This window comes from Ranitomeya variabilis, chromosome 5, assembly GCF_051348905.1.
Source record: "Ranitomeya variabilis isolate aRanVar5 chromosome 5, aRanVar5.hap1, whole genome shotgun sequence".
Classification (NCBI taxonomy): domain Eukaryota; kingdom Metazoa; phylum Chordata; class Amphibia; order Anura; family Dendrobatidae; genus Ranitomeya; species Ranitomeya variabilis.
Genome location: NC_135236.1, coordinates 471,827,642 through 471,855,371, shown reverse-complemented (window position 1 = coordinate 471,855,371; position 27,730 = coordinate 471,827,642). Strand labels below are relative to the sequence as shown.

The following is a 27,730-nucleotide window of genomic DNA, read 5'->3' as shown; positions in this document are numbered from 1 at the left end:
AGCTAGTGTCGTCTGGCTGTGATGCTGCATTGACTGCTTGCATAATTGCATCGAAAGCTGATTTCTGAGCTTCATTAAGCATAGCTTTCAATTGCTCAGCCTCCTGCTTTATTACAGCATAATTCAGTTGGTCCAGTATTTCATCTGGAACATTTACTGGAGGTGGCAATCCGTAGTCAGCACAGGACTTTTATTGCTTAAGAGCACTTCATTAATATCACAAAGAGCCAGTTGCTCAGCAATTTTTGGAGTATACCGCCTGGTGTAATCCTCCATAAATTCGGTTTTATATTTTTGCCATAATGCCAATGGTTTAGCTGGTTCCCCATATGCGTAAATTATAGCAAATATTTCGCGAAGTTGGTAGGGCATTTGGAAAGCGATTGCATCCGTTATACCGTCTTCTCATTGGGGAATTGTCTTCCAAAAGATGAAGATCAATGCACACACTTTTATACGTGTCATGTACAACTCCATTGACAGTCCTTAAGTCCGCATAAGACTTTGCTCCTCTTATGTGAAGTAAAAGGAGTCTTATGTAATACAGCTCACCATCTGTTAAAGAGACTATATACATTCTGGCAATTGTTTTCCCAATTTGAGCCCAGCGTTTTTTTCATTCTTTTGGTACAGCTTTTCTATCCCAGACATAGTGTTCAGGGATTTCACTGTACAAATACTGACGGGCGGAAGCTTCAACTCTGTTTAGCTCAAAATAAGCCTGCAGAGTAGAGGCTTTTGAGTCTGAAATAACCATATCCACATTACCATCTTCGAAAAACACTTGCTGCATATTTTCAAGGTGAACAGCAAGCCTTTTAATGGTATGTGAAGCATCATGTATTTTATTTTTTTCTGATTCTCCACATGCCCTCAAGGGAGCTTATATACCCAGAATCTTGGTACATGGCTGGTTCACTCCAGTTTAATGTATCAAACTTGATAATGGCACAGTCATGTCCTTTCTATACATATTTGAAAAGATATTTAACACTTTTTATTGAAGTACATATCTCAACATTGATATGGCAATTGTACCTGAGTAATAAATAGGGGCTGTATGGAACTACCCATCTATAGTCGATTTCTCGCGTTCCTCTTCTGGTTATCCCAGTATTGCGTCGATGGTACTGTGGGTAACCATCAACATTGGGGTTTGTCTCTGTATTAAATTCCTTTGGGATTTTTTTTGCGCATTGACCATACGTCATGCATATAGCACCAGGTTGATCTTCGCCACATGGGCCATGAATCATGTGCTTCATCACTGCCTCATGCAGTTTGGGATTTGCTGTCTCATTTGGGATTTCAGCAGAGACCTATTCGTCAATTATTTCTTTGTCCCTCAGTTTATCTTCCTCTCCGAGGATTAAGAGCTTGTGGTAGTCCACGCATTTGAAATTCTATTACATGCACATAGGCAACTACAGTGCCTACAAGTAGTATTCAACCCCCTGCAGATTTAGCAGGTTTACACATTTGGAATTAACTTGGCATTGTGACATTTGGACTGTAGATCAGCCTGGAAGTGTGAAATGCACTGCAGCAAAAAAGAATGTTATTTCTTTGTTTATTTTTTTTTTTAAATTGGGAAAAGTTTTTTCAGAGGGTCATTTATTATTCAACCCCTCAACCCACCAGAATTCTGTTTGGTTCCCCTAAAGTATTAAGAAGTAGTTCAGGCACAAAGAACAATGAGCTTCACATGTTTGGATTAATTATCTCTTTTTCCAGCCTTTTCTGACTATTTAAGACTCTCCCCAAACTTGTGAACAGCACTCATACATGGTCAACATGGGAAAGACAAAGGAGCATTCCAAGGCCATCAGAGACAAGATCGTGGAGGGTCACAAGGCTGGCAAGGGGTACAAAACCCTTTCCAAGGAGTTGGGCCTACCTGTCTCCACTGTTGGGAGCATCATCCGGAAGTGGAAGGCTTATGGAACTACTGTTAGCCTTCCATGGCCTGGACAGCCTTTGAAAGTTTCCTCCCGTGCCGAGGCCAGGCTTGTCTGAAGAGTCAAGGCTAACCCAAGGACAACAAGGAAGGAGCTCCGGGAAGATCTCATGGCAGTGGGGACATTGGTTTCAGTCAATACCATAAGTAACGTACTCCACCACAATGGTCTCCGTTCCAGACGAGCCCGTAAGGTACCTTTACTTTCAAAGCGTCATGTCAAGGCTCGTCTACAGTTTGCTTATGATCACTTGGAGGACTCTGAGACTGACTGGTTCAAGGTTCTCTGGTCTGATGAGACCAAGATCGAGATCTTTGGTGCCAACCACACACGTGACGTTTGGAGACTGGATGGCACTGCATACGACCCCAAGAATACCATCCCTACAGTCAAGCATGGTGGTGGCAGCATCATGCTGTGGGGCTGTTTCTCAGCCAAGGGGCCTGGCCATCTGGTCCGCATCCATGGGAAGATGGATAGCACGGCCTACCTGGAGATTTTGGCCAAGAACCTCCGCTCCTCCATCAAGGATCTTAAGATGGGTCATCATTTCATTTTCCAACAAGACAACGACCCAAAGCACACAGCCAAGAAAACCAAGGCCTGGTTCAAGAGGCAAAAAATCAAGGTGTTGCAGTGGCCTAGTCAGTCTCCTGACCTTAACACAATTGAAAACTTGTGGAAGGAGCTCAAGATTAAAGTCCACATGAGACACCCAAAGAACCTAGATAACTTGGAGAAGATCTGCATGGAGGAGTGGGCCAAGATAACTCCAGAGACCTGTGCCGGCCTGATCAGGTCTTATAAAAGACGATTATTAGCTGTAATTGCAAACAAAGGTTATTCCACAAAATATTAAACCTAGGGGTTGAATAATAATTGACCCACACTTTTATGTTTAAAATTTATAAAAATTTAACTGAGCAACAAAACTTTTTGGTTTGTAAGATTTATGCATCTGTTAATAAATCCTGCTCTTGTTTGAAGTTTGAAGGCTCTAACTTATTTGCATCTTATTAAACCTGCTAAATCTGCAGGGGGTTGAATACTACTTGTAGGCACTGTACACGGCCAACAATGTGTGTTTTCAAAATCTCGTTAAGCATGGCTTGGAGTTTGATTTTAAATACTCATGCAACCAAGTCTGGTCTGAACTCTGGCCTTTGCCATGGTTCTAAGTTTTCGGTAATTTCTTTCCACTTTGGGTTACAGGTCATCGAAACAAAAAGATCTGGCTTTCCGAATCTTCGGACAATTGTCATGACGTCTTGGTAATTTTGCTGCATAGCTCTTGGGTTTCCAATAAAAGTGGACGGTAAAATTACTTGTGTCCCAGCTTTTAGCCCTTGGTGTAACACAGCATTATGGATATGATCCATAACGCCGGCATAACTGTCGACGCGTAATGACTTTTGATTTTGTTTTATATACTCGATCCTGTCGGATTCAATTTTGACGTAGCTGTCAATGATAAATTGTTGCGTCAACTTCCCAGCATTTAAAAGAGGATTGAACTCGTCACAATTGGCAAGCCTGTATGCATAGTACTGCAACAGGGTGATTTTTTTTCCGTAACCCTGACGAAGAAGGCCGAGTACCTTCGAAACGAGTTGGTTAGTCATCCTTTTTGGCCCCAACGCCGCTCCGTACCTCTAGTGACGTCACAGTACAGGCACGCACGAGCCGGCGCTAGCAGCCATTTTTTTCCCCTCGCGGTTACCAGGGACGCCTTCGGCCGGGGCTCCTAGGTATCGCGCCAGCTGCTACTCATCCCCCCGCTCCCTTATCCCCCGCACAAGCCGCAACAGCCTAACAGCGGTGGCCGGATCGGGCAACCCCTCGGGCTTTGCAGTGGAATTACAAACACAGCCACAAGCACAGCTACAATGAGACTACGAATGCATCTACCAGCGCATCTACATATTGGGTAAGCACCTTTGTGCAATACAGTATTCAGGTGTATGTACACGCGCACATATGTTCTAGATATTTTATAGGTTTCTTTCACTCCCTATTGAGGGCATATATCTGTGGCTCCTAATTGGATACCCATTATTACCTATTCATCGGCTACTTGCTGTTCACTATCACGCAACATCCACCCCCGAGCGCTGCATCACTTCGTCTTTTTCTTGTGATTTTTTTTCTTGTCGATATTAATCCACTGGTATGGATGGTAGATGAATGTCACCAATTCCTTCATGTTGCACACTTAGGGCAATTGGAGTTGTCAAATTTATTGTCCATCCACTGTCCCCATATGGGAATAGAAGTGGATATGTCATTGCATCACACTTTCTGTGAAGAAAGCTGATTTGAACAGTTTGGTTTTCACTTTTGAGGTGAACTCTGATGTCCCTGTTAAATGGGGGTTCACCCATTGCATTTTGATAAATTCTAGCTACTTCATTGCACCTTGGTGCATTGTAGCGCCTCTTGTCATCATTGTAGTCATTTATACGATTTTCTAATTCAGCAATTGTTCATTGTGAAGGCTCTTGCGAGTGGGTTAATTGCTTTCATTTTCTCTCCAAGAGATGATAGCAGTCCTGGGAGGCACTTTTTATTTGCTTGACTTCTTGTACTTAATGCTTCTTCACTGTCCAATATATAAATCTGGGCAAAATTGGGAGTACTACCCACAACGGGATCAATAAGGCAGTTCTGTGGTAAATTTGTCCATGAATTCGAAAACAGTATGGACCATGTCGATGAGGTGGCGCTACTTGTGCTCCCATTGATGCCAAAGCAAACTAGCCATTGTGTTGTCTTATATTAGCCATAAAGTTATTGGAGTGCTGATGCTCTCCTTTCATCAACTTGACTAATTGATCATCCATACGAATGAGACTTAATTGGATGCGCCCTCTCTTGCAGCAGGAAAGGAATGTTTTGTCCTGCGCCATTTCATCTTTGAAATTTTTAGATTGGCAGCATAGTGCTCTTCAATACGTGTCTCAATTTGATTGAGAAGTCCTCTAGCGGCAAATGTAACTTGCCGTCGTCGAGTGGCTCTTGCATTTTGGACACGTTTTCTATGTTGTTCTCTTTTTTTGTGAAATATGTGTATCACTTTGTGCATTGCGTGTTGCTCGTTGTTGTGCAGCATTAGATGCTCTACGTGATTGTTACTTCATTCTTTCTCTTGTTCTGGCCGCCCTCTGTCGGGCTGCATCAGCAGTTCTTCAACAATTTCATTCCTCTTCTGTTTCATTAAGACGCAGGTTATGCATCCGTATGCGATTTGCTTCTCTACGTACAGCAGCGTGCTCAATTTGATCCATCTTTGCAATGTTGCCTCACAGTGTTGCCTCACAGGCTAACGTTCAAAAAAGGCTTATGCCTTAACTCGCCACTAGGGAGAGCTCCTCCCCTTAGGTATCCATGGTTACGCCCACGCAGTTAGCTGCTAGTGGTAGTAACTATGGAATCCTAAGTTACTGTTCAGCTGTGGATGACTCACTGCGCACAGACACACTGTTGAGCTGTGGATGACTCATTGTGCACAGACACTTGGACAAGCCCAAATCAGGTATATTGATGTGAAAAAATGTTGAGGAATGTAGAGTGGTTGGCCAAGGAGCCTTAATGCAAATGAATAAGTAAGATGAACATGCTTACTTTCCATGGAACTTGGAAGATGTCCAGCATTGCCATCAGCTGAGAATTGGTAGCAACCAGTGGGACACCGCAACACCTATCTGCTGTTTGGAGAAGTCTGGCCAGAAGTTGTCTTCATATAAGAATTGCATCGAAAAAGCCATACTTTTGACATGGAAACAAGACCAAAAGAATCAACTGTGCAGGAAAACTTAGGAAGTGATGGATAGAAAAATGGCAGAAGGTGCTCTAGACTGAGGAGTCAAATTTGAACTAGTTGGCCGTACCAGAAGGCATTTTGTTTACCATAGAGCTGTAGAGTGGTACAATAATGAATGTCTGCAGGCAACAGTGAAGCTTGATGGAGGTTCCTTTTTAGTTTGATACTGCATTTCACCAAATGGGAGTTCCTGGTTTAGCCACTATTAATGGTATCCAGAATGCCGAGAAATATAGGCAGATAAGAGCATGCAATACCATCAGTAAGGAATCTGGTTGGCTATAAATTTATTCTGCAGCAAGACAACTCCAAATATACAGTCAATGTCATAAGGACTCATTTCAACATAAAGAAGAATGAGTCCTGAAGGTGAAGATATGGCCCCTAGAGAGCCTTGATCTCAACATTGAGTCTGTCTGGGATTACATACAGACAAAGAAGTATTTCAGCAAGCCCACATCCGCAGAACACCTGTGGTTAGTTCACCAAGATGCTTAGAGCAACCTCCATACGGAGTTCCTACAAACAATGTGTGCAAGTGTACATAGAAGAACTGATGCTGTTTTGAAGGGAAAGGGCAGCCACACTAAGTATTGATGGAGTTTTTAGATTTTTCTTTTCTGCACTCACTGTGAATTTTGTTAATTGATAAAAAATAAACTAACACTGCTGTTTCTGAAGGCACTCTTGCATTCTTACTTTACAGCATTATTTTCAACCTCTGCCTAAAACCTTTGCCCATCACTGTGTCTATAGATAGATAGATAGATAGATATAGATCATTGGATATAATGAGATGTACAGATTTATATGACTAAAGCAAATACAGCAAAGTACTAAATGTTAATATACTGATGTGATCATAACAATTGAATTGATTATTTAAAGGGCTATTCCCATCTCCAAGATCATACCCCAGTATGTCCTAGGTGTAATAATAATAATATTAGCAAATACCTGCAATTAGAAATGTATTATAGTTTTCTGATTTGCTATGTCTCTTTCCTCATGTGCAGGCATTGCAGGACCTTAGGTTATGTGTTGTGAACATAACATGTGTTGTGAACCCTCTGGTGGTCACTAACGGTATTGTGTTAGGTATGTCTTGTTGCAGGCCTGAGCTCCAGCTGTGTCGTTAAGCAGCGGGTGTTTCCTATTTGAGTCTCCTCTGGACTCAGTCTCTTGCCTGGCATCGTTGTATCCAGACCTATTTGGGTCTCCTCCGGATTCCTTTCAGTCTGCCTCATTGAAGAAAAGCTAAGTCTGTTTTGTACAATTTGGATCGTTTGCATTATTCAGTGTTTTTGTCCAGCTTGCTTTACATTTGATTTTTTGACTCGCTGGAAGCTCTAGGGGGCTGATATTCTCCCTCCACACCGTCAGTCGATGTGGGGGTTCTTGAATGTTCAGCGTGGATGTTTTGTAGGGTTTTCTGCTAACCGCATAGTCCACTATCTATTTTCTGCTATCTAGACTATTGGGCCTCACTTTGCTGAATCTAGTTCATCTCTACGTTTGTGTTTTCCTCTTGCCTCACCGTTATTATTTGTTGGGGGCTTTCTATATCTTTGGGGTTCAATTTCTCTGGAGGCAAGCGAGGTCTTATTTTTTCCCTCTAGGGGTAGTCCGTTCTCCGGCTGGCTCGAGACGTCTAGAACCAACGTAGGCACGTTCACCGGCTACTTTTAGTTGTTTGTGTCAGGATCAGGTATGCGGTTAGCCCAGTTTCCACCTCCCTAGAGCAGTATTTATATTTTTGCTATCTTGCCGGAATATCAGAGATCCTCTGCCATTGGGATCATAACAGTTATGGCCACTGATATAGTGACAGTTAGCTAGTTGCTAGTGGTCGTAACCACGGATACCTAAAGTCCTGCAGTGCCTACACATGAGGAAAGAGACATAGCGAATCAGATAAACTATGCAACATTTTTCATTGGCAGTATTTGTTAATATTATTAGCCACATAGAGAAAAAGTGTATGCATAAGAACAAATAGGATCACCAAAAACAATAATAACATACAAAAAATATTTTTATTGAGAACACCACACGAAAACATTAAAAACAATTAAAAGGCCCCCACCACAAGGGTAGAGGTTACGGGTCCACAATAATTATCATTGGTAAATACCAGACAAAACACTACCAAGCCGATTGTAATACACAATGCAATAAGATCACAGTTTCATTCTGTCAGGTATAAACATGCTGTTATATCACAGGATTTTATCAAAAAAGTCATAATGGTGTAAATATCCATACAAAAAACAAACAATACATGAGCCACAACAAGGTATCTAGGCTATAGGTCTGCCACACTACTTTATATACAAGGCTTCCGCCACAGATACCTGTAGTCTTACCTAGCCTGACAAAAGGATAACCCCTGACAGTCTGACATTCTGGGGAGAGTAAATCTGATCGGCTGAGTAAGTGTTTCAGACCCACGCGTATCGACGCACACGGCGTCTTCCTCAAGGTCAGAGTATGCCCTAATGGTGTTTTCTCAGTATTTAAATAGGCTGGTAATTTACCAGTTAACATACCAGTTGTGTGCAACAATGGCGGCGTGCCTCCATCAATCCGGCGTGTTGTATGAACTACTGCGCACGCGCCACACGTTAGCGATGACCGGAAACCAGCCAGGATCACAAAGCGCATGCGCAATCGGCAAAAATCAAGTACAATTCTTCGGAGTCCTGTTGCATAGTTATTATATCAAAGGGATATCGGCGCATATACTAGCAACATATATTAGAGTTGAAATGATCATTTCAAGAAAAATCATAATAATGTGAAGCGAGGTTGGTCACAAGTGATACAAGTAGGTGGTCATGGTAACACCCTGGAACCCGCATAGCGCATGCGCAGGTACCGACATAAAAACACTCAGCCATTCCCATTCAAAACAGCAAAAACAGGTATATGAGAAATAAAGGCACTCTTACACGGGCTCCTCTATTACTATACAAAAGATACTGACCAAGAATATCCAGTGTTGTAGAACGAATGCGCACATGGTAACCGCTTCATGCGATGTTTAGAGAAGACAATCATATTTTTAAGATATATTACGTCTTCTCCTAGTTTCCTAGTAGTGTGCAAGTGTTATTCTGGCATATGCACATAGTACACATGTTGATCTAGTCGTGTGTAGTGTCGCAGATACCCAGTTTCATAGACATATAAATGAACCAAACCTAATACCCGCTATGTACATTTGTTAATATTATTATTTCTACTACTTAGTGGAATAGGATATTTAAATTGGGAATACCCTTTTAAGGTAAACAATGTGTCACTTGCCCCATAATCTGATAACTGCTATGTTCTTTCTTATACACATGTGGCACAATTTTAATTTGTTTTTATTTGTTCCCAATTAGCTTTCAGATCAGGAAATAATGGATTACTACCAAAAGTATGAACTAAGGCGAAATGAGTTGGAAGCATTTAATAGGGTAAGTATAATATATTTATATTGCTTTAAGGGAACCTGTCAACAGCTCTTCTATTGTCTTAAGGCCGTGTGCACACGGTCAGCATTTGGGGAGTTTATTTTTTTTACCTCAGTAAGTGTAAGCCAAAATCAGGAGTGGAACAGTCAGAGAAAAAGTATAATAGAAACACATCACCACTTCTGTATTTATTACCCACTCCTGGTTTTGGCTCATAAATACTGAGGTAAAATGCTCACCAAATACTGATGCAAAATACTGAATGCGTGAACGTGGCCTAACGGAGATATCTGGCACTTTGCAATAAAAAATTTGCTTAAACACAAACAAGCAGGTAGTTTCTTCCTTACCTGCCTGTTGTGCCCGGCACAGTTCTTTGCCAGCACAGAGTGGTCACAGACCGTATGAGCTTATGTGCAGTACCTGGCAGGGGAGCTGCGCTTTGCTGTTTAGCTCCATTCAGTGTTTACATATGGGGACCACCAAAGCAAATGATATCTGATCCCTGGGGGTATAGGGTGTTGGTCCCCCACTGATCTGATGGGATAGTTTATCGATTTTACATGCTCAGACAACTCTCTTATGAAACCAATGAAACTGCCCAATTCGACCAAATCACATTGCCTGTGTGAACGCTATATAATGCCTGAATGAGAGCAGGAATACCTACAGCATACATATATATGCATGCATACATTTTCCGTACATGCTAGAAAATATTTCGGCTGAAAGTAGGTGTTGTTATACCACATTTTACACTTGTACATCAGCATATATTATGTTATATAAAATACTGACAACCACCAATTGGTACAGCTGAAATCTGTAGCCATTGATTTACATATGTTTTTCTATATATATATATATATAAACACACATAAGCATTTTATATTTGCACTTTGATTTAAGTTACTTAAAAAAAAAAAAAAAAAAAGATACTGGAGGATATTGTATCCAGACTTTACCTGCAGAGCACAATCTCTGTGCAAGTGTGCAATCTCTCACCTGCCAGAGAGGATTTTTCATCTGTATCCCAGAATGGGGCCATCACCAGGAAACCTTTGAACAACAAAGAAGCGTATTGAATTGTTTCCATCAATTGTTAACAGAAAGCCTAAAATATAATATTCTGTAGAGAGCAGACTGCTATATGATGTTTTCCAGTGCACTTTCCTCAGATATTCTGTAATAATTTAAAGTTTGTGTTGTTGTTTTTTTAACATTGAAAAATAGTGTTGTCCATTTTTTGAGGGCTTTTTTTGTTATGTATCTGTGGCGAAAAATAATTTTTGTAATTGGGTGACATGAAACCTCTATATCCTCTGTATTGCATTGTCTATTGCTGGCTGGAGAATGGGATAACTGAGAATCACTCAGTGAGGCCACTATGATAGTCTGACTGGGAATTTGTAACTTTCTTTTTCATTCATTTCAGCTGATTTATAACCACCGACCACATCAAAGTAAAATGTGCAAAGAAACAAAGAACTGGTGAAAATTTTTTTCTTGAAACCGAATTGTTAGTATCATTTTTAGCCTCAAATATATGCAATTTATGGGGGAAAAAAGTTCCCAGAGGTGGACAACCCTTTTTAACAGTCTAATTTTATTCATGTCAAAGTCAAGTTAAATTTACATACTTTTTTACTGACTTTTTTTTAGATACTGATTGATACTTTGGTTGATATTTTAAAGTTTTAAGGTGATAATGCAGCTTGGTTGATTTGAAGCTGACGACCATACTCGTGCACACTCGCCTATGGGCGCTCAGTGGTGAAGATAACTGCTGCCATGACACCCCCATACGCATGGTTGAAACACAAAATTACCAATGTACGCCCACCATTTGTTTCAGAATCAGATGAAGTGCATGGTAACATTACTGACAAGATTGTATTTGCCCCTAATAGTTTATGTCCATGCAAGAGGGTATGTGACACAGCCAGAGCATTCTGCCACAGAAAGATGAATTTTCACCCAAATCATAAAATTGACCTTGTTAGCAAATCCATAATTAGAACGGTATCCAAAGTTTGGTAATGTGTTTTATTTAGAGAGCTTACCATATATTATGTCAGCATGTTCTGTCCTTAGTAGAGAGATTTTCCCATGCACCAATATGGCTGCAAAGAGCAATAAAACAAAATAAGACCAATGTAAAAATTGTGAAGACATCGTAGGATGTTTTGTGGATGATTTCATAATAGTTACATAGTTACATAGTTATTAAGGTTGAAGGAAGACTGTAAGTCCATCTAGTTCAACCCATAGCCTAACCTAACATGCCCTAACATGTTGATCCAGGGGAAGGCAAAAAAACCCCATGTGGTAAGAGTAACTCCACCATGGGGAAAAAAATTCCTTCCCGACTCCACATACGGCAATCAGACTAGTTCCCTGGATCAACGCCTTATCAAGGAATCTAGTGTATATACCCTGTAACATTATACTTTTCCAGAAAGGTATCCAGTCCCCTCTTAAATTTAATTAATGAATCACTCATTACAACATCATACGGCAGAGAGTTCCATAGTCTCACTGCTCTTACAGTAAAGAATCCGCGTCTGTTATTATGCTTAAACCTTCTTTCCTCCAGACGTAGAGGATGCCCCCTTGTCCCTGTCTCAGGTCTATGATTAAAAAGATCATCAGAAAGGTCTTTGTACTGTCCCCTCATATATTTATACATTAACATAAGATCACCCCTTAGTCTTCGTTTTTCCAAACTAAATAGCCCCAAGTGTAATAACCTATCTTGGTATTGCAGACCCCTCAGTCCTCTAATAACCTTGGTCGCTCTTCTCTGCACCCGCTCTAGTTCAGCTATGTCTTTCTTATACACCGGAGACCAGAACTGTGCACAGTATTCTAAGTGTGGTCGAACTAGTGACTTGTATAGAGGTAAAATTATGTTCTCCTCATGAGCATCTATGCCTCTTTTAATACATCCCATTATTTTATTTGCCTTTGTAGCAGCTGCCTGACACTGGCCACTGAATATGAGTTTGTCATCCACCCATACACCCAGGTCTTTTTCATTGACAGTTTTGCCCAGAGTTTTAGAATTAAGCACATAGTTATACATCTTATTACTTCTACCCAAGTGCATGACCTTACATTTATCCCCATTAAAGCTCATTTGCCATTTATCAGCCCAAGCTTCTAGTTTGCATAAATCATCCTGTAATATAAAATTGTCCTCCCTGTATTGATTACCCTGCAGAGTTTAGTGTCATCTGCAAATATTGAAATTCTACTCTGAATGCCCCCTACAAGGTCATTAATAAATATGTTAAAAAGAAGAGGGCCCAATACTGACCCCTGTGGTACCCCACTGCTAACCGCGACCCAGTCCGAGTGTGCTCCATTAATAACCACCCTTTGTTTCCTATCCCTGAGCCAGCTCTCAACCCACTTACACATTTTTTCCCCTATCCCCATTACTCTCATTTTATGCAACAACCTTTTGTGTGGCACCGTATCAAAAGCTTTGGAAAAGTCCATATATACTACGTCCACTGGGTTCCCTTGGTCCAGTCCTGAACTTACCTCTTCATAGAAGCTGATCAAATTAGTCTGACATGAACGGTCCCTAGTAAACCCGTGCTGATACTGGGTCATGAGGTTATTCCTCTTCAGATACTCCAGCATAGCATCCCTTAGAATGCCCTCCAGGATTTTACCCACAGTAGAGGTTAAACTTACTGGCCTATAATTACCGAGTTCAGTTTTTGCCCCTTTTTTGAATATTGGCACCACATTTGCTATACGCCAGTCCTGTGGTACAGACCCTGTTATTATGGAGTCTTTAAAGATTAAAAATAATGGTCTATCAATGACTGTACTTAGTTCCTGCAGTACTCGGGGGTGTATCCCATCCGGGCCCGGAGATTTGTCAATTTTAGTTATTTTTAGACGCCGCTGTACTTCCTGCTGGGTTAAGCAGGTGACATTTAATGGGGAATTTTTATCACTAGTCATTTTGTCTGCCATGGGATTTTCTTTTGTAAATACTGATGAAAAAAAGTCATTTAGCATATTGGCTTTTTCCTCATCCTCATCCACCATTTCACCCAGACTATTTTTAAGGGGGCCAACACTGTCATTTTTTAGTTTCTTACTATTTATATAGTTAAAGAATATTTTGGGATTATTTTTACTCTCTCTGGCAATGAGTCTCTCGGTCTCAATCTTTGCTGCCTTGATTTGCTTTTTACAGAATGTATTTAATTTTCTGTATTTATTTAATGCCTCCTCACTACCTACTTCCTTTAATTCTCTAAATGCTTTCTTTTTGTCCCTTATTGCGCCCCTTACAGCTCTATTTAGCCATATTGGTTTCCTCCTATTTCTAGTATGTTTATTCCCATACGGTATATACTGTGCACAGGTCCTATCCAGGATGCTAATAAATGTCTCCCATTTTCTTTGTGTATTTTTGTGTCTCAGGATATCGTCCCAGTTAATTGCACCAAGATCCTCTCTCATCCGTTGGAAATTTGCCCTCCTGAAGTTTAGTGTCCTTGTCACCCCCCTACTACCCATCTTATTAAAGGTTACATGAAAACTTATTATTTTGTGATCACTATTCCCCAAGTGACCCCCAACCCTTATATTTGATATGCGGTCTGGCCTGTTGGTTAATATTAGGTCTAGCAGTGCCCCCCTCCTTGTTGGGTCCTGAACCAGTTGTGAAAGGTAATTGTCTCTCATAGTTGTTAAAAACCGATTACCTTTGCTGGAACTGCAGGTTTCTGTTCCCCAATCTATTTCAGGGTAGTTGAAGTCCCCCATAATAATGACTTCTCCTTGAGTCGCAGCTTCATCTATTTGCTTTACGAGGATATTCTCCATTGCTTCCATTAGTTTTGGAGATTTATAACAAACCCCTATCAGTAATTTATTTTTTCCCCCTCCCCTTATCTCCACCCACAGAGACTCTACATTTTCATTAGATTCACCTATATTATCACGCAGGATGGGTTTTAAGGTCGATTTTACATACAGACACACCCCACCCCCTCGCTTATCTGTACGGTCATTTCTGAACAGGCTATAGCCCTGCAAGTTAACAGTCCAGTCATGGCTCTCATCCAGCCACGTCTCAGATATCCCCACCATGTCATAATTATGCTCCAACAACATTAGTTCTAATTCATCCATTTTGTTGGCGAGGCTTCTGGCATTAGTATACATGCACTTGATGTTACTCTCTGTACCTCTATTCTTTCTTAAATTACTAACTGTTCTAACCCCACCCCCCATGCCACCGCCACCCCCAACTTCCTTATTTGTGCCCAGGTCTCTATCTGCACTATCTTCCCCTCCTATAAAATGAATACCCTCCCCCCCAATCCCTAGTTTAAACACTCCTCCAACCTTCTAACCATTTTCTCCCCCAGCACAGCTGCCCCTTCCCCATTGAGGTGCAGCCCGTCCCTAGCGTAGAGCCTGTAGCCAACTGAGAAGTCAGCCCAGTTCTGCAGGAACCCAAACCCCTCCTTCCTACACCAATTCTTGAGCCACTTATTAACCTCCCTAATCTCCCGTTGCCTCTCTGGCGTGGCACGTGGTACAGGCAGTATTTCGGAAAATACCACGTTGGAGGTCCTTGCTTTCAGCTTGCAGCCTAATTCCCTGAAATCATCTTTAAGGACCTTCCACCTACCTCTAATTTTGTCATTTGTGCCAATGTGCACCATGACCGCTGGGTCCTCACCAGCCCCTCCCAGTAATCTGTCCACCCGATCAGCGATGTGTCGGACTCGAGCGCCAGGTAGGCAGCACACCGTCCGACGATCCCTGTCTTTGTGACAGATTGCCCTATCTGTTCCCCTAATAATTGAGTCCCCCACTACCAGCACCTGTCTGGCCTGCCCTGCTCTCCTTTTTCCCTCCTTACTGGAGCAGTCACTCCTCCGGCTTTCAGAGGACATGCCTGGCTGCAGCAGTGCTACCCCTGTACTGGCACCCCCCTCATCTGCCAACTTAGCAAACTTATTGGGGTGTGCCAGATCAGGACTAGCCTCCCTGGCACTCTTCCCTCTACCCCGCCTTCTATCTGTCACCCAGCTAACTGCCACACTGTCCTGCAGCTCCATCCTACCATCCCCCTCCTCATCTATCCCATTGAGCGTCTGCTCTGTGAGCAGAAGACTCCTCTCCATATTGTCTATGGATCTCAGTGTTGCCAGCTGCACATTTAGATCCAGTATCTGGGTTTCCAAATGCACAATGTGCTCACATCTCGCACAGCAGTATGCACCCTCGACCGGCTGGTCAAGGACTGCATACATGTGGCAAGATGTACACTGGATGGCATTAACAATTGTGGAGCACATTTCCTAATGGGGATTGCACCACACAGAAACGTTAATTAAAAATAAATACAAAGTATTAATTAAACCTAAAAAATAAAAAAACAGAAGCAATTCCTCCCTTGGAAACTCCCTGATTCCAAAGTCACTGAATCACAAGTCACACACTTACCGCCGTTCACACTTACGCTCAGGTCACACTCAGCTCGCTCACACTCGCTGTGCTGAAGATTTATAGATTTAATAGCCCTTGAAGCCTAAATATGAAATTATTAGAGGGAGTCTATGAACCCAAATTCACACTTCCAACTAAACCTATAGCCTTTACTAAGAACCCTGAGTTATTTTAATGCACTTTTGCTTTTTAGTTAATTAGTTATAGCAGGGTTTTTGCTCATTTTGTTTCTTGTAGGTTTTGTGCTCTTTATGGCCAATGTGAACATGCGTTTGTGCTGCATGTGTACCTACTTAAACCAAGCTCAATTTTTGTGTTTTCCTTTGTATTTTTGCATTTTGTGCAAGCCAGGGTGTGGCCTCCCTCTTCTGAGCTGGTAATTAATTTTAAAGGCTTCCCCAAGCTGCTGTCCACAGGTCGGGACCTGGTCCTTTTGTCTGCCCTTATTCACACACTGAGGTGAACACTGACACATGATAAGGTTGTTAATATTAGACAGCGTAGGACCATCCCGATCAGGGGCATCTTGTTGACGGTGGGATGGCTTTTATGCTATTTTTGATAAAAAACAGTATTACTAAGAACCTGGACTTATTTAAATGCAATTTTTATTTATTTAGTTACAGCAGGGTTTTTACTCTTTTTGCTTCTTGTAGGTTTGTATGCTTTATGGCCAATGTGTACATGTTTATGTGCTGCATGTATACCAACTTAATCCAAGCTCAATTTTTGTATATAAACCTATAGCCTTGTAGAGGATGAAGCAATAATAGCAATTATTCTTTTAGTTTTCAAATCTGTTAATCTGTTGCCCCAAAATAACATTTTATTGCTGTAAGCAAATGAGGGTGTTGGTGCACCTTTGGTGTTGCTAAATGGCTCAGTACACTATTCCATACCCTTTTGTACGCCAGAAATGGAAAACATCCACTGTATCTGATATTTCAGAGATAATAAACAAAGCAACTGCAAATTATTGGTTTGATCAAATGATTACGTGTAGCCACCATACTGTAAATCCGAAAAATGTTCACTGTCTTAGACGCCCTGAGGCAACTCAGGGGTTACTGCTAACTTGCATTGCAAAACCTTAGAAATGAGCCAGAACACATGTTGGTATAAATGCAATGTATAGGTGCACATTCACACTGTGGTTATAAACAGACAGAACCTAGGATACCAAATACCCTGCAGTAAGTAAGTAAATAAATAGCGATTGTGCTTGTAAATATCATAGGGTGCTTAAGTGACACTATTTTGATCAACAGAGCATAAAAACTTTTCCACTGTGACAAGTGTACCCAATCAGGATGATCCCTAACTTTTGTCATCCACCTCTCTACGTGCCAACAGGCCTGAAAATGGACCTGTATGTGCAAAAGTACAAAAAATTAAAGCAAGACCAAAGAAATGAGCTAGAACACTTTGTTATATGTGCACAGTCACAATGTGGCCAATAACAGATAAATAGAATAGAATAAAAACAAATTGACCCTGCAGTAAGTAAAGAAATAGTATTAGTACATGTAAATAATTTGATTGGGTACACCTTGTCGCAGTGGGATGGCTTTGATGCTATTTTTGATCAAAATAGTGTTAACTATGTACCCTATGTTATTTACATGTTCTATTACTATTATTTACTATTTATATACTTACAGCAGGGTATTTGCCAAAACGTGTTTTGCTCTAAACGATTTTTGAATTTAAAACCCTCTTGGTGAAACGTACTTTATTTTATTTCAGCCATTCCTATTTTTACTTCTCTCCTAAAGGGAATCTGTCACCACAAAAACCCTATTAACCGTCACATATCTGGTTAATCTACAAGTTAATAGCGTTATTCATTTGCCCGGAACCCTGCACTTACCCAAATGCTGCGGGGAGAAAATGAGCTTTATCCGTTACCTCCACCTCCCTTCCAAAGGCAGCATTCCGGATTCAGTCACAGGGTCGGGGGCGGTGCGGATTCAGTCACCTTTTGGAGCATACAGATCGGCAGCTGTAACCGCACCCCTGGCCCTGTCTGACAGCTGGCCCCAATGCAAGGGGGGACGGGTGCTTGGTGCATACACATCTCTGCTACTTAACCACAGGTATGTATATACTTTCTCTGTTGACATCTCAGGTTGGCATTGTAGTTGATTGTGGATACTTAGCCATTTTGATATATACTACACACCAATGCTGCCATGATTTATAGTACATGATATATTTGTGTGCACCTTTCCCTGTCCGATCGTACGTGCTGTGGATGGCACGGGGGGCTTTCCCATTTTGCTGTTTTATACCTGTTATGATTTAATAAAGTTTATGTATATTTCTATATATTTGGACTTATGACTGCGTTTCTCTGGATTTTTTGTTCTTAATGAATATGCAGTTTGTCCGATATGGTCCTACCCAGTCTTGTTATTATTTGATTATTAATCCTGTATTTGGATCCCTGATACGATACTATTGACTGGTATGTTTTCCACCAAGTGCTTTCGGCCCCAATGCAAGCCAGAGTCACTCAGGGTCAGGGGAGCGGTCACAGACGCCGCTCTGAGTACAGAGCGATGACTGAACTAGTGTCTGCTCCGCCCCAGTGACTAAAACTGAAACACTGCGGAGGAGATAGTTAATTTTCTCTCCACAGCGATCGGGTAAGTGCGGGTGCTGGGAAGGTTAATAGTGCTATTAACCTGCACATTAACCCCATATCTCCAGGTTAATAACTTTTTTTTTGGTGACCGGTTCCCTTTGCCTATGGTTATTTCTGTGAACTGTAACATAATGTCTGGCTTTTTCATTTCTAATACAAACATCTAATAGATGTAAACTTTGTCAGAAAAATCTCCTATATTCTTGATGTTTATGTACGTTTTAATATGTAGTAATTGTTTGTTTCTTATAATGCCAGATTGTGGATTGTGATCTGTCATGTATTTTCAATAAAAATCAGAGTGGGGAAAAAAGCCATTACTCTCGTAAGAAAACCAATCAGTTAACAAGCTATGACTATCACATGTTAGGTTTTGGGTGGAATCACTGTATAAAATACTATGGTTGTCAGATATTTAGACTTGAATGTTAAAGGAACTCATGTTTGTTAAATGAAGCATTACCTTTAAGCAAAATGGCATTGACTTGTGATGGGTTGAAAATCTTATTGTAATGATGCAGCTTCTTGCACCAACCACATTGTGTTGTGACAATTTATTTTATGTTTCTGTGATGATCCGAAATCTTTGACACACAATGTACAGTCCAAATATGAATGTTTCCTAATGAGGGACCCTAAATCCTGAAAAGGGTTCACCACAAGATAGTAGCAGCAAGTGATATCCCTTTTAACTATGATTTCAGCCAAGATAAAAATGTTTGTTATGGGGTAGTCACATTTTGTCCAGAATATAGACTCTAGAATGCCCCTATGCCAAGTTTTATTGAGGGGTTCCCTTATGGAAATAATATTGGAAAACTGTCTTTTAATTTGCAATATCCTATTACCCACATCGAGCCACTTTGTCCAGAGCTGTAGACATGTTAGTGAATGCCTTAAAGAGCTTAAGTCTCTAAGAAGGAACAAATATGAACTCTCAATTTCCACCTCTTAAAATGTCAGAGGACGCGTTTCCTTATTGGATTTATGTAAAGAATATTTTCAGGATGGAACCGTTTTCTTGTGGATTCATTACGGTAACATAGTAAGTCATATTTCTATGTGAATGTTTCATAGTTCTACCATTTTTAGTGCATTTAAACTTGAGACGTGGCCAGAAATCCTTCTTCGTATGCGAGATCAGAGTATAAGATACAGATGTATTCTCCATTTACTGTTCAGCTTCAGTATAATACATCAGGCTATTTGGCACATGCAGAGTGTTTTCAGAATTAGAAATGTTTTGATATGTATAGTGCTGGTCATTTCCCACATGTATATCTTCCCAATGAGACTTGAGGGGCCCCACTGTCTCATAAGCTCATATATTTGGTTTTTCTGCAAAATATATAATGCAATGTAATCAGAATATTATCCTGTTTAAACATCCCATAGATATCCTTATGTAAACTCACTTAAATGTGTATCTCTTATAGACAGAGAACATTTTCGCCACCACGGAGATAACCCCTATTTGCATGTCTGTGTAGCCTTGACTGTATATATATTCTAGCTCTGCGCTGACATGTTGTTACTTTTCGAGAATGTGCACTTTGGGGATACAGAGTATGTATTCACAGTGCAGGGAGTGATTGCTTTTGACATTATGCAGTGCATTCCCCTGTATGGAGTCATGAGAGCCTTTTTCTCAAGTGGGTCATTTTCTGTCTATGTCTAAAATCATCGGAGATGTGCTTTGTATGCGTCCTCAAAATGTAAAAGCCATATGTTATTGTATTTAGGTAATACCATTTTACTTCAGCTCTCGAAATGCACATTTGTTTCCATCCAATTATTTTGTTCCGTCTCTAGAATTATAGAAGTAAAGATACCGATTAAATCCTTGACTTGAGTAGGTAAATGATCCGCATCTCTTTTTCCACTAGGCAGTGACTCTCCCAAATGTGATTAAACCTTTATTCCACTAGTCAGCTGCTGGAAATGGTGCATCCATATATCATGTCTTGTCTCTGCATGTAAGGAAAAATTAGGCTCTGCTCATACCGGTGTTAAATGTTAAGCAGATTTTGATACTAATGGATAGCTCATTGGATAGTCTTTTCTGAAAATGATCTAGAGAACTAGGCCTGCTAACTGTTAGGTAACTGTTATGCCATAATTGGAAAATCCTCCAAATCACTGGTTCTTTTAGTACAGTGGGGGAAATAAGTATTTGATCCCTTGCTGATTTTGTAAGTTTGCCCACTGACAAAGACATGAACAGTCTATAATTTTATGGGTAGGTTAATTTTAACATTGAGAGATAGAATATCAAAAATAAAATCCATAAAATCACATTGTATGAATTATATAAATTTATTTGAACAAAGTAGGTGGCTTTTACACTTTTTGAACAAAAATTGTTAACCAGATACCTTATATTTTTATGTGCAGTAATAGTGTAATTTATGTATTCAATAATTACATGTATACTAACAAAATGCATGTATCTTTCTCTTTGTAATGGCAATGATATACAAGCATGTATGCATTAATTTAATACAATATGAGTGGCCCTGTCCATATATTTTTTTTGCAACTAATCATAATAATTGTCACAAAATCTTAAGTAAATAAATCAATTGGCTGCCTATGTGATCGGTCTTATTTATAGCTTGAATTGAGGATGTGATGTATCACAGTGTGTATTTGTCTACTGTCACCATGCCTCTCCGAGCAGACTTATTGCCTTGTCAATCTTGTTTAATGTCTTACATTGGGTGCTGTAGATTGTGAAGATCACGTTCTATGCTTAACATTATTTGTGAACTGAAACTAGGGGAGAGATTGTTTTAGCGCTCTATTAATGCCTCATCCATCTTCCTTTCAGCTTAAAGTGTTTCTGGCTCCTTGCATTGAGGCCTTGATCCTCCTGGACCGTCTCAGCTATCTGAGAGAGCAGGTATGTTTACTTTTCCCGCATGTGACCCATACCAAGCCTCCCCCACCACATGAGATCATTCACACTTACTGTGTAAGGAAAGTCTCGCTCACAGACTACACACTTGATAACGTGCATCACTTGGAGAACGCGAGAAGGAATCGTTTCAAGCATATGGCCTGCAGATGTTATTATTTTTGCTAAAGTTAAGGCAATAACTTTAATGGTATTTTAATTAAAGTCTAATTTGCAAGACGCTAGGCGTTATGTTTATAGCCGTTACATAGAGATAGTTCTCTTGGTCGCAGACTTGAGCTTTTGTTAAAATGCTCACTATATCTCATTCTGTCCAGTTAGCCAGCGACGTAGTGTTTGATAGTCTTTAAATCTGCCACCTAATTTAACATTATCTATGATTGCAGTAACATCAGCGGTTACCCTGGTGCCAAAAAATTTGTTTAGCAAGTTAGGAAATCCCTCGACAGTGTTTAGAAATGAGAATTTTTCTTTTGAAACTTCTTTGATGTGTGTAGGAAGATGTTTGCAATCTCGGGTAAATTGAACACACTCCCCAGCGCAGTGCCACAGTTTTTCCACTATAAACCTTTTCGCAGTAACGCTGTGTCCATCGCAATACCGTCCTTCCTAATCCTTTCTTGGAATCAAGATGTTGCTATAAATGTTTGATATTGTTCTAAATGGTCTTTTATACACACAGAAAAGCTATTTTGAAAAGTTAAAATAATGACGTAGTTTTCTGGCTGCCAGCTTACTGTAAATCAGAAACGTGTATGATTCCCAGACCTCCAGATCAGGCATACCTCTTTTATTACCAATTTACTTTCACTGAACCAGAGAGAGATTTGACCTAGTTTACACAACGCTGGAGATGCAATGCTGGGCTGTCAGCTGCTGTCCTAAAACAACAATGTGAACCCCAGGAGAGTTTATTGTTTATGTGTTATCCTTCCCTAATAATACAGGATGATATGCAGTAATTATTTCTACAATCAGCCATTAAATCATGTACAGATGGCTTTCTATTGCTCCAGCTTTACTCGAGAACAGCAGTGGGCAGTGAATCCTAGCCCAGCTCAGATCTGCAGATACATATCAGTGAGAAGCTTCTCATATACTGTGAATTATTATCCTACATTTCGTGCGTTTGTAAATGATCTGTTCAAATCTCCCCAGTTGTCCGCATGAGTGCAGCTTTATTCTAGCTGTCTAACGTCCTGGTGCATTGATTTACAAGAAGCAATGTGAACACTACTGCTCGGCCATAAAAGCGCATACCAATATGCTTACTATGCTTATATCCAACTGGTACAATCCATTGTTCCTGGATGGCTTAGCTGCACAATTTGATCATTAATAGTATTGATGGCGCCTGGTGGCCCTTATTTCAGCTGTATATGCTGGCCTTTGTACCCTCTTTAACACTATTGCCCTGAGTCATCAAAGTGACTGCTCTAATATTACTTTGAGATGTCATGACATTTTGCACAACACTGAGTTGCACAAACATTTTGTGACTTTTGGAGCTTTCACTGCCCAGCTTCTCAAAAATGGGCAGAGCTGGGGTGGAACGCCACAGCTCCTCTAACTCGTGACAAACTGTTGTGTTCATTTTGCCAGAAATCTTACTCCAGTTCCTGACTAGAGACGCCTCCATGCTTCTCACGAGCGACTGACTCCAACATGCCCTCTCATCAAGGCTGACGTTCACGCCAGTCTTGATGAGTCTGGTCCTTTAACCTTTCCATGTTGTGTTGTTTAGAATGTGACCCCTGAAGGGCATCTATATGCTTTTGCGTTTCCTGACTGCCATTGAGCATGATGAGGCACTACATTCCCACTTTTGTTTTTTTTCTGTTTACTAAGTCATGTATTTATTTTATTGTATATGGAGCAATTCTGTTTCCATGTTGTATGTGCATAACTTTGAATGTATCAACATTACAGGAATTGTCTGGGCATCTAATTTTGAAGAGCTTCTCCACAGAGTAGGTCACACATATTATTATTATTATTATTATTATTATTATTATTATTATACATTTTTATAGTGCCATTTATACCATGGCGTGAAAAAGGGGCAAATATAGACAAATACATTAAACATGAGCAAAAAACAAGGCACACAGGTACATAAGGAGGGAGGACCCTGCCCATGAGGGCTCACGGTTTGCAGGGGATGGGTGAGGATACACTAAGAGAGGGTACCGCTGGTTGTGTGGCAGTTCAGTAGGTTGAGGATCACTGCAGGCTGTAGGTTTGTCGGAAGAGGTGAGTCTTCAGGTTCTTTTTGAAGGTTTCTAAGGTAGGCGAGAGTCTGATGTGTTGGGGTAGAGAGTTCCAGAGTATGGGGGAAGCATGGTAGAAGTCTTAGATGTGGTTGTGGGAAGAACAGATGAGAGGGGAGTAGAGAAGGAGATCTTGAGAGGATCGGAGTTTGCGTGTAGGTAAGTACCGGGAGACCATGTCACAGATGTCTGGAGGAGACAGGTTGTGGATGGCTTTGTATGTCATTGTAAGGGTTTGAACTGGAGACTCTGGGCGATAGGAAGCCAGTGAAGGGCTTGGCATAGGGGAGAGGCTGGGGAATAGCGGGGAGACAGGTAGATTAGTCAGGCAGCAGAGTGTAGGATGGATTGGAGTGGTGCCAGAGTGCTAGAGGGGAGGCCAGAGAGTAGGAGGTTGCAGTAGTCAAGGCGGGAGATAAGGGCATGCACTAGTGTTTTTGTGGTGTTGCGGTCAAGGATTGCGCGGATCTGGGAAATATTTTTGAGTTTGAAATGGTAGGACGAGGCGAGGGCGTAGATATGTAGCTTGAAAGAAAGGGCAGAGTCGAGGATCACCTCGAGGCATCGGGCGTTTGGGACTGGGGAAAGTGAGCAGCCATTGACATTGATAGACAGGTCTGGTGGAGGGGTAGAGTGAGATCGGGGACAGATGATGAATTCTGTTTTGTCCTCGTTCAGTTTTAGAAAGCGAGCAGAAAAGAAGGCCGAGATAGCAGACAGACAGTGTGGGATTTTGGTAAGGAGGTGAGGTCAGTTCCAGATAGGTAGATCTGCGTGTCATCGGTGTAGATATGATACTGCATACTGTGGGGTTCTGTTAGCTGTCCCAGGCCGAAGGTGTAGATGGAGAAGAGTAGGAGTCCTTGAACAGAGCCTTGAGGAACACCGACAGACAAGGGGCAAAGTGAGTATCAGATGCTAAAGGTCCAACACCCAGCACAACCACTGGTCAGCTGTTATTGAACAGATCAGAACAGCACAGCTCCATTCTGTTCAAGAGAATAGTATGTAATCTGCAATTATATGCACTGGACACTACACATTGAAAGAAGCTGAGCTGTACCGCTTCACTCAATGTTGGTCAACCCCCACTGGAGCTAATAACGGCTGATTGGTGGAAGTGCCATAACATCGAGATACAGAATAAAACTAGGAGGAAAAAGCGCAATACGGTTTATCCACGGGAGATAACGATGTTTAAGGTTATACTATCCTGATTTAGTTGTGTATACACAACATTTCAATCACTTATACATATCCAGCTGCTGCAGGTCCAACAGGTCATCAGACCTGGAAAACACAGATAAGGACATTATATGGGTAAGCTGCGCTGCTTGTATCCCAAATAATAAATCCAAATCCAAACTGAAAGTTACATGGGGTTTTTCATTATTTAGAAAACACGTTTTGAAGTACTACAGACTTCATCAGGACTTCCAGCAGCACAGTTTATCCGAAAATCCTTCTTATCTGTAACATGTAGAGGACATCAATATTAGATGTTCAAACAAAACCATACTGTGTGCGGAGATGGTTTTTTGCCACTCATTACAAATGTTTTTCCTACATTCACAAAAACTTTTCATTGTTTTATAAACATATATTATTAGCATTATGTGCATTACTGCATTTTACAGATTATTTTTATTTGTTTTAAAAAACAAAAAACTCCTCTCCCTAACCAGTTTGGACTCTTTACACTGACCATGGTGTTTTTATAATATGTACCTTTTTTGTAGGAGAACCTGGCCTGGTCCGGATTGGTGAAATTGTTTGATCCTGTGAAATCTCCACGATGCTATGCAGTGGTTTCATTGAAGCAGCCATGATGAATTAATATGCCAGTTTTCTGTATGAAATAGATACAATATTCAGCAGCTTAATTCACATTTAAGTGCCAAGTAATACTATCACTTTTCAGTTCTCCAGGAAAGCATCAGTAGTGTATTAAGAGCTGTGGATGAACACTTATCACTGTGAGGTGATGTTTAGGAACATTAATTATTATTTATGGTTTTTGTGTAAAAATTGTATTCTAAAATTATTATTTGTAATTTCTGTTAAAATCCTAAATGCACATTTTTGTATAGCAGTCTTCAATGGATTTTGCAGTGTTTTTTATGTTTTAGATTTTGGCTATGATTGTAAATATTTTTTTTTAATATAACTGGAAAAAAAAACGATTGTCTGTCTTTTACATATGTGCTTTATTCTTTTTCTTTCTTTTAGACTTTTAAACTATTCATTAAATCAGATTTGGCTTATCTGACTAATAATAATTTGAAAATGCTTTGTTTGGTTTTACTTACAAAGCTTGTCATGTTTAGCACCACTCTTGCATGTCGATCTCTCACAAATTTTCGGTCAGGCCAGAATTCTGTATATATTTACTCTTATGTTTACAATGTTTTGTTTTCTTTAGACTCATGAAACTTAGATCTAAAGAAATATTATATTACAAGTTCTATTTCATGCTCCATATATTTTGCTCTTGCAAAGTGGAAAAAAAGGACTTGTAGCTGTATATTTCTTAAGAACCTTTACAAAATGAACCATTAAACTTGCATGCACATCATTTGTTTTTCTAGAAAATGCTAGTAACATTTTAATATGCATCAACACAGTCTAGTGTGGGAAAGTGAATTGTTTTGGCCAAAAGATTCATTCTGTTCACCACTCCCCATAGCACTGTAAATGGAAATCAGAGTCAAGAAAATTTGTGCCATTTATTAAAATCTGTAAAGGAATCAAATAGCATGATTCTGTTCATCTGCTTAAAAAGAGCTCACTTTGTAAATAACAGTATCTCTTGGGTTCTATGGTCACTGCTAACTGTACAATGACAAACGGAACAAGCTGCTGCCACCAGTCGTTTATACAGGCAATTTGGACACCCTTAAAGGTAGCATATGGCTTCAGGTCAGGAGTGTAATTCAAAGAGCAAGAGGAACAGAGCTACTAAATTTATATACACTACCATTCAAGAGTTTAGGGTCACTTAGAAATGTCCTTATTTTTGAAAGAAAAGCACAGGTTTTTTCCAATGAAGCTAACATTAAATGATTCAGAAATACTCTATACATTGTTAATGTGGTAAATGACTATTCTCGCTGCAAACATCTGGTTTGTAATGCAATATCTTCATAGGTGTATAGAGGCCCATTTCCAGCAACCAATCACTCCAATGTTCTTATGGTACTTTGTGTTTACTAACTGTGTAACTGTGTAAGAAGGTTAATGGATCGTTGGAATCCCCTTGAAAACCCTTGTGCAAGTATGTTAGCACAGCTGAAAACAGTTTGGCTGATTAGAGAAGCTATAAACCTGACTTTTCTTTGAGCTAGTTGAGAATCTGGAGCATTACATTTGTTGGTACCATTAAACTCTCAAAATGGGCAGAAAAAAAACTTTCATTTGAAACTCGACAGTCTATTCTTGTTCTTAGAAATGAAGTCTATTCCATGCGAGAAATTGCCAAGAAACGGAAGATTTCCTACAACGGTGTGTACTACTCCCTTTAGAGGAGAGCACAAACAGGCTCTAACCAGAGTAGAAAGAGAAGTGGGAGGCACTACTGAGCAACAAGACAAGTACATTAGAGTTTGGAAAAACGAATGCTAAGGGGTGATCTTATGTTAATGTATAAATATATGAGGGGACAGTACAAAGACCTTTCTGATGATCTCTTTAATCATAGATCGGTGACGGGGACAAGGGGGCATCCTCTACGTCTGGAGGAAAGAAGATTTAAGCATAATAACAGACGCGGATTCTTTACTGTAAGAGCAGTGAGACTATGGAACTCTGCCGTATGATGTTGTAATGAGTGATTCATTACTTAAATTTAAGAGGGGACTGGATACCTTTCTGGAAAAGTATAATGTTACAGTGTATATACACTAGATTCCTTGATAGGGCGTTGATCCAGGGAACTAGTCTGATTGCCGTATGTGGAGTCGGGAAGGAATTTTTTTTCCCCAAGGTGGAGCTGACTCTTTGCCACATGGGTTTTTTTTGCCTTCCTCTGGATCAACATGTTAGGGCATGTTAGGTTAGGCTATGGGTTGAACTAGATGGACTTAGTCTTCCTTCAACCTTAATAACTATGTAACTATATGTCTGTAGTTTGAGAAATCGATGCCTCCCAGGTCCTCAACTGGCAGCT

At 40.4% G+C, this 27,730-nt stretch overlaps 1 protein-coding gene across 8 annotated transcripts in view; it reads left to right on the top strand.

Moving 5' to 3' along the window:
* METTL25 (methyltransferase like 25) overlaps nucleotides 1-26,313 on the top strand; it is a 290,596-nt gene extending 264,283 nt beyond the window's left edge. For 3 of the 8 annotated variants that reach the window (XM_077265465.1, XM_077265467.1, XM_077265466.1), the window contains exons 12-14: nucleotides 9,168-9,242; nucleotides 21,209-21,280; nucleotides 25,305-26,309. In XM_077265465.1, coding sequence (XP_077121580.1) covers nucleotides 9,168-9,242; nucleotides 21,209-21,280; nucleotides 25,305-25,394 — 237 coding nt within the window. In that variant the 3' untranslated portion in view covers nucleotides 25,395-26,309. Of the gene's footprint in view, nucleotides 1-9,167; nucleotides 9,243-10,674; nucleotides 10,799-21,208; nucleotides 21,281-23,224; nucleotides 23,266-25,304 lie in introns of those variants that run through there. The other 5 variants (XM_077265473.1, XM_077265469.1, XM_077265471.1 and 2 more) reach the window with 5 other exon arrangements.
* Nucleotides 26,314-27,730: the final 1,417 nt, after the last annotated feature.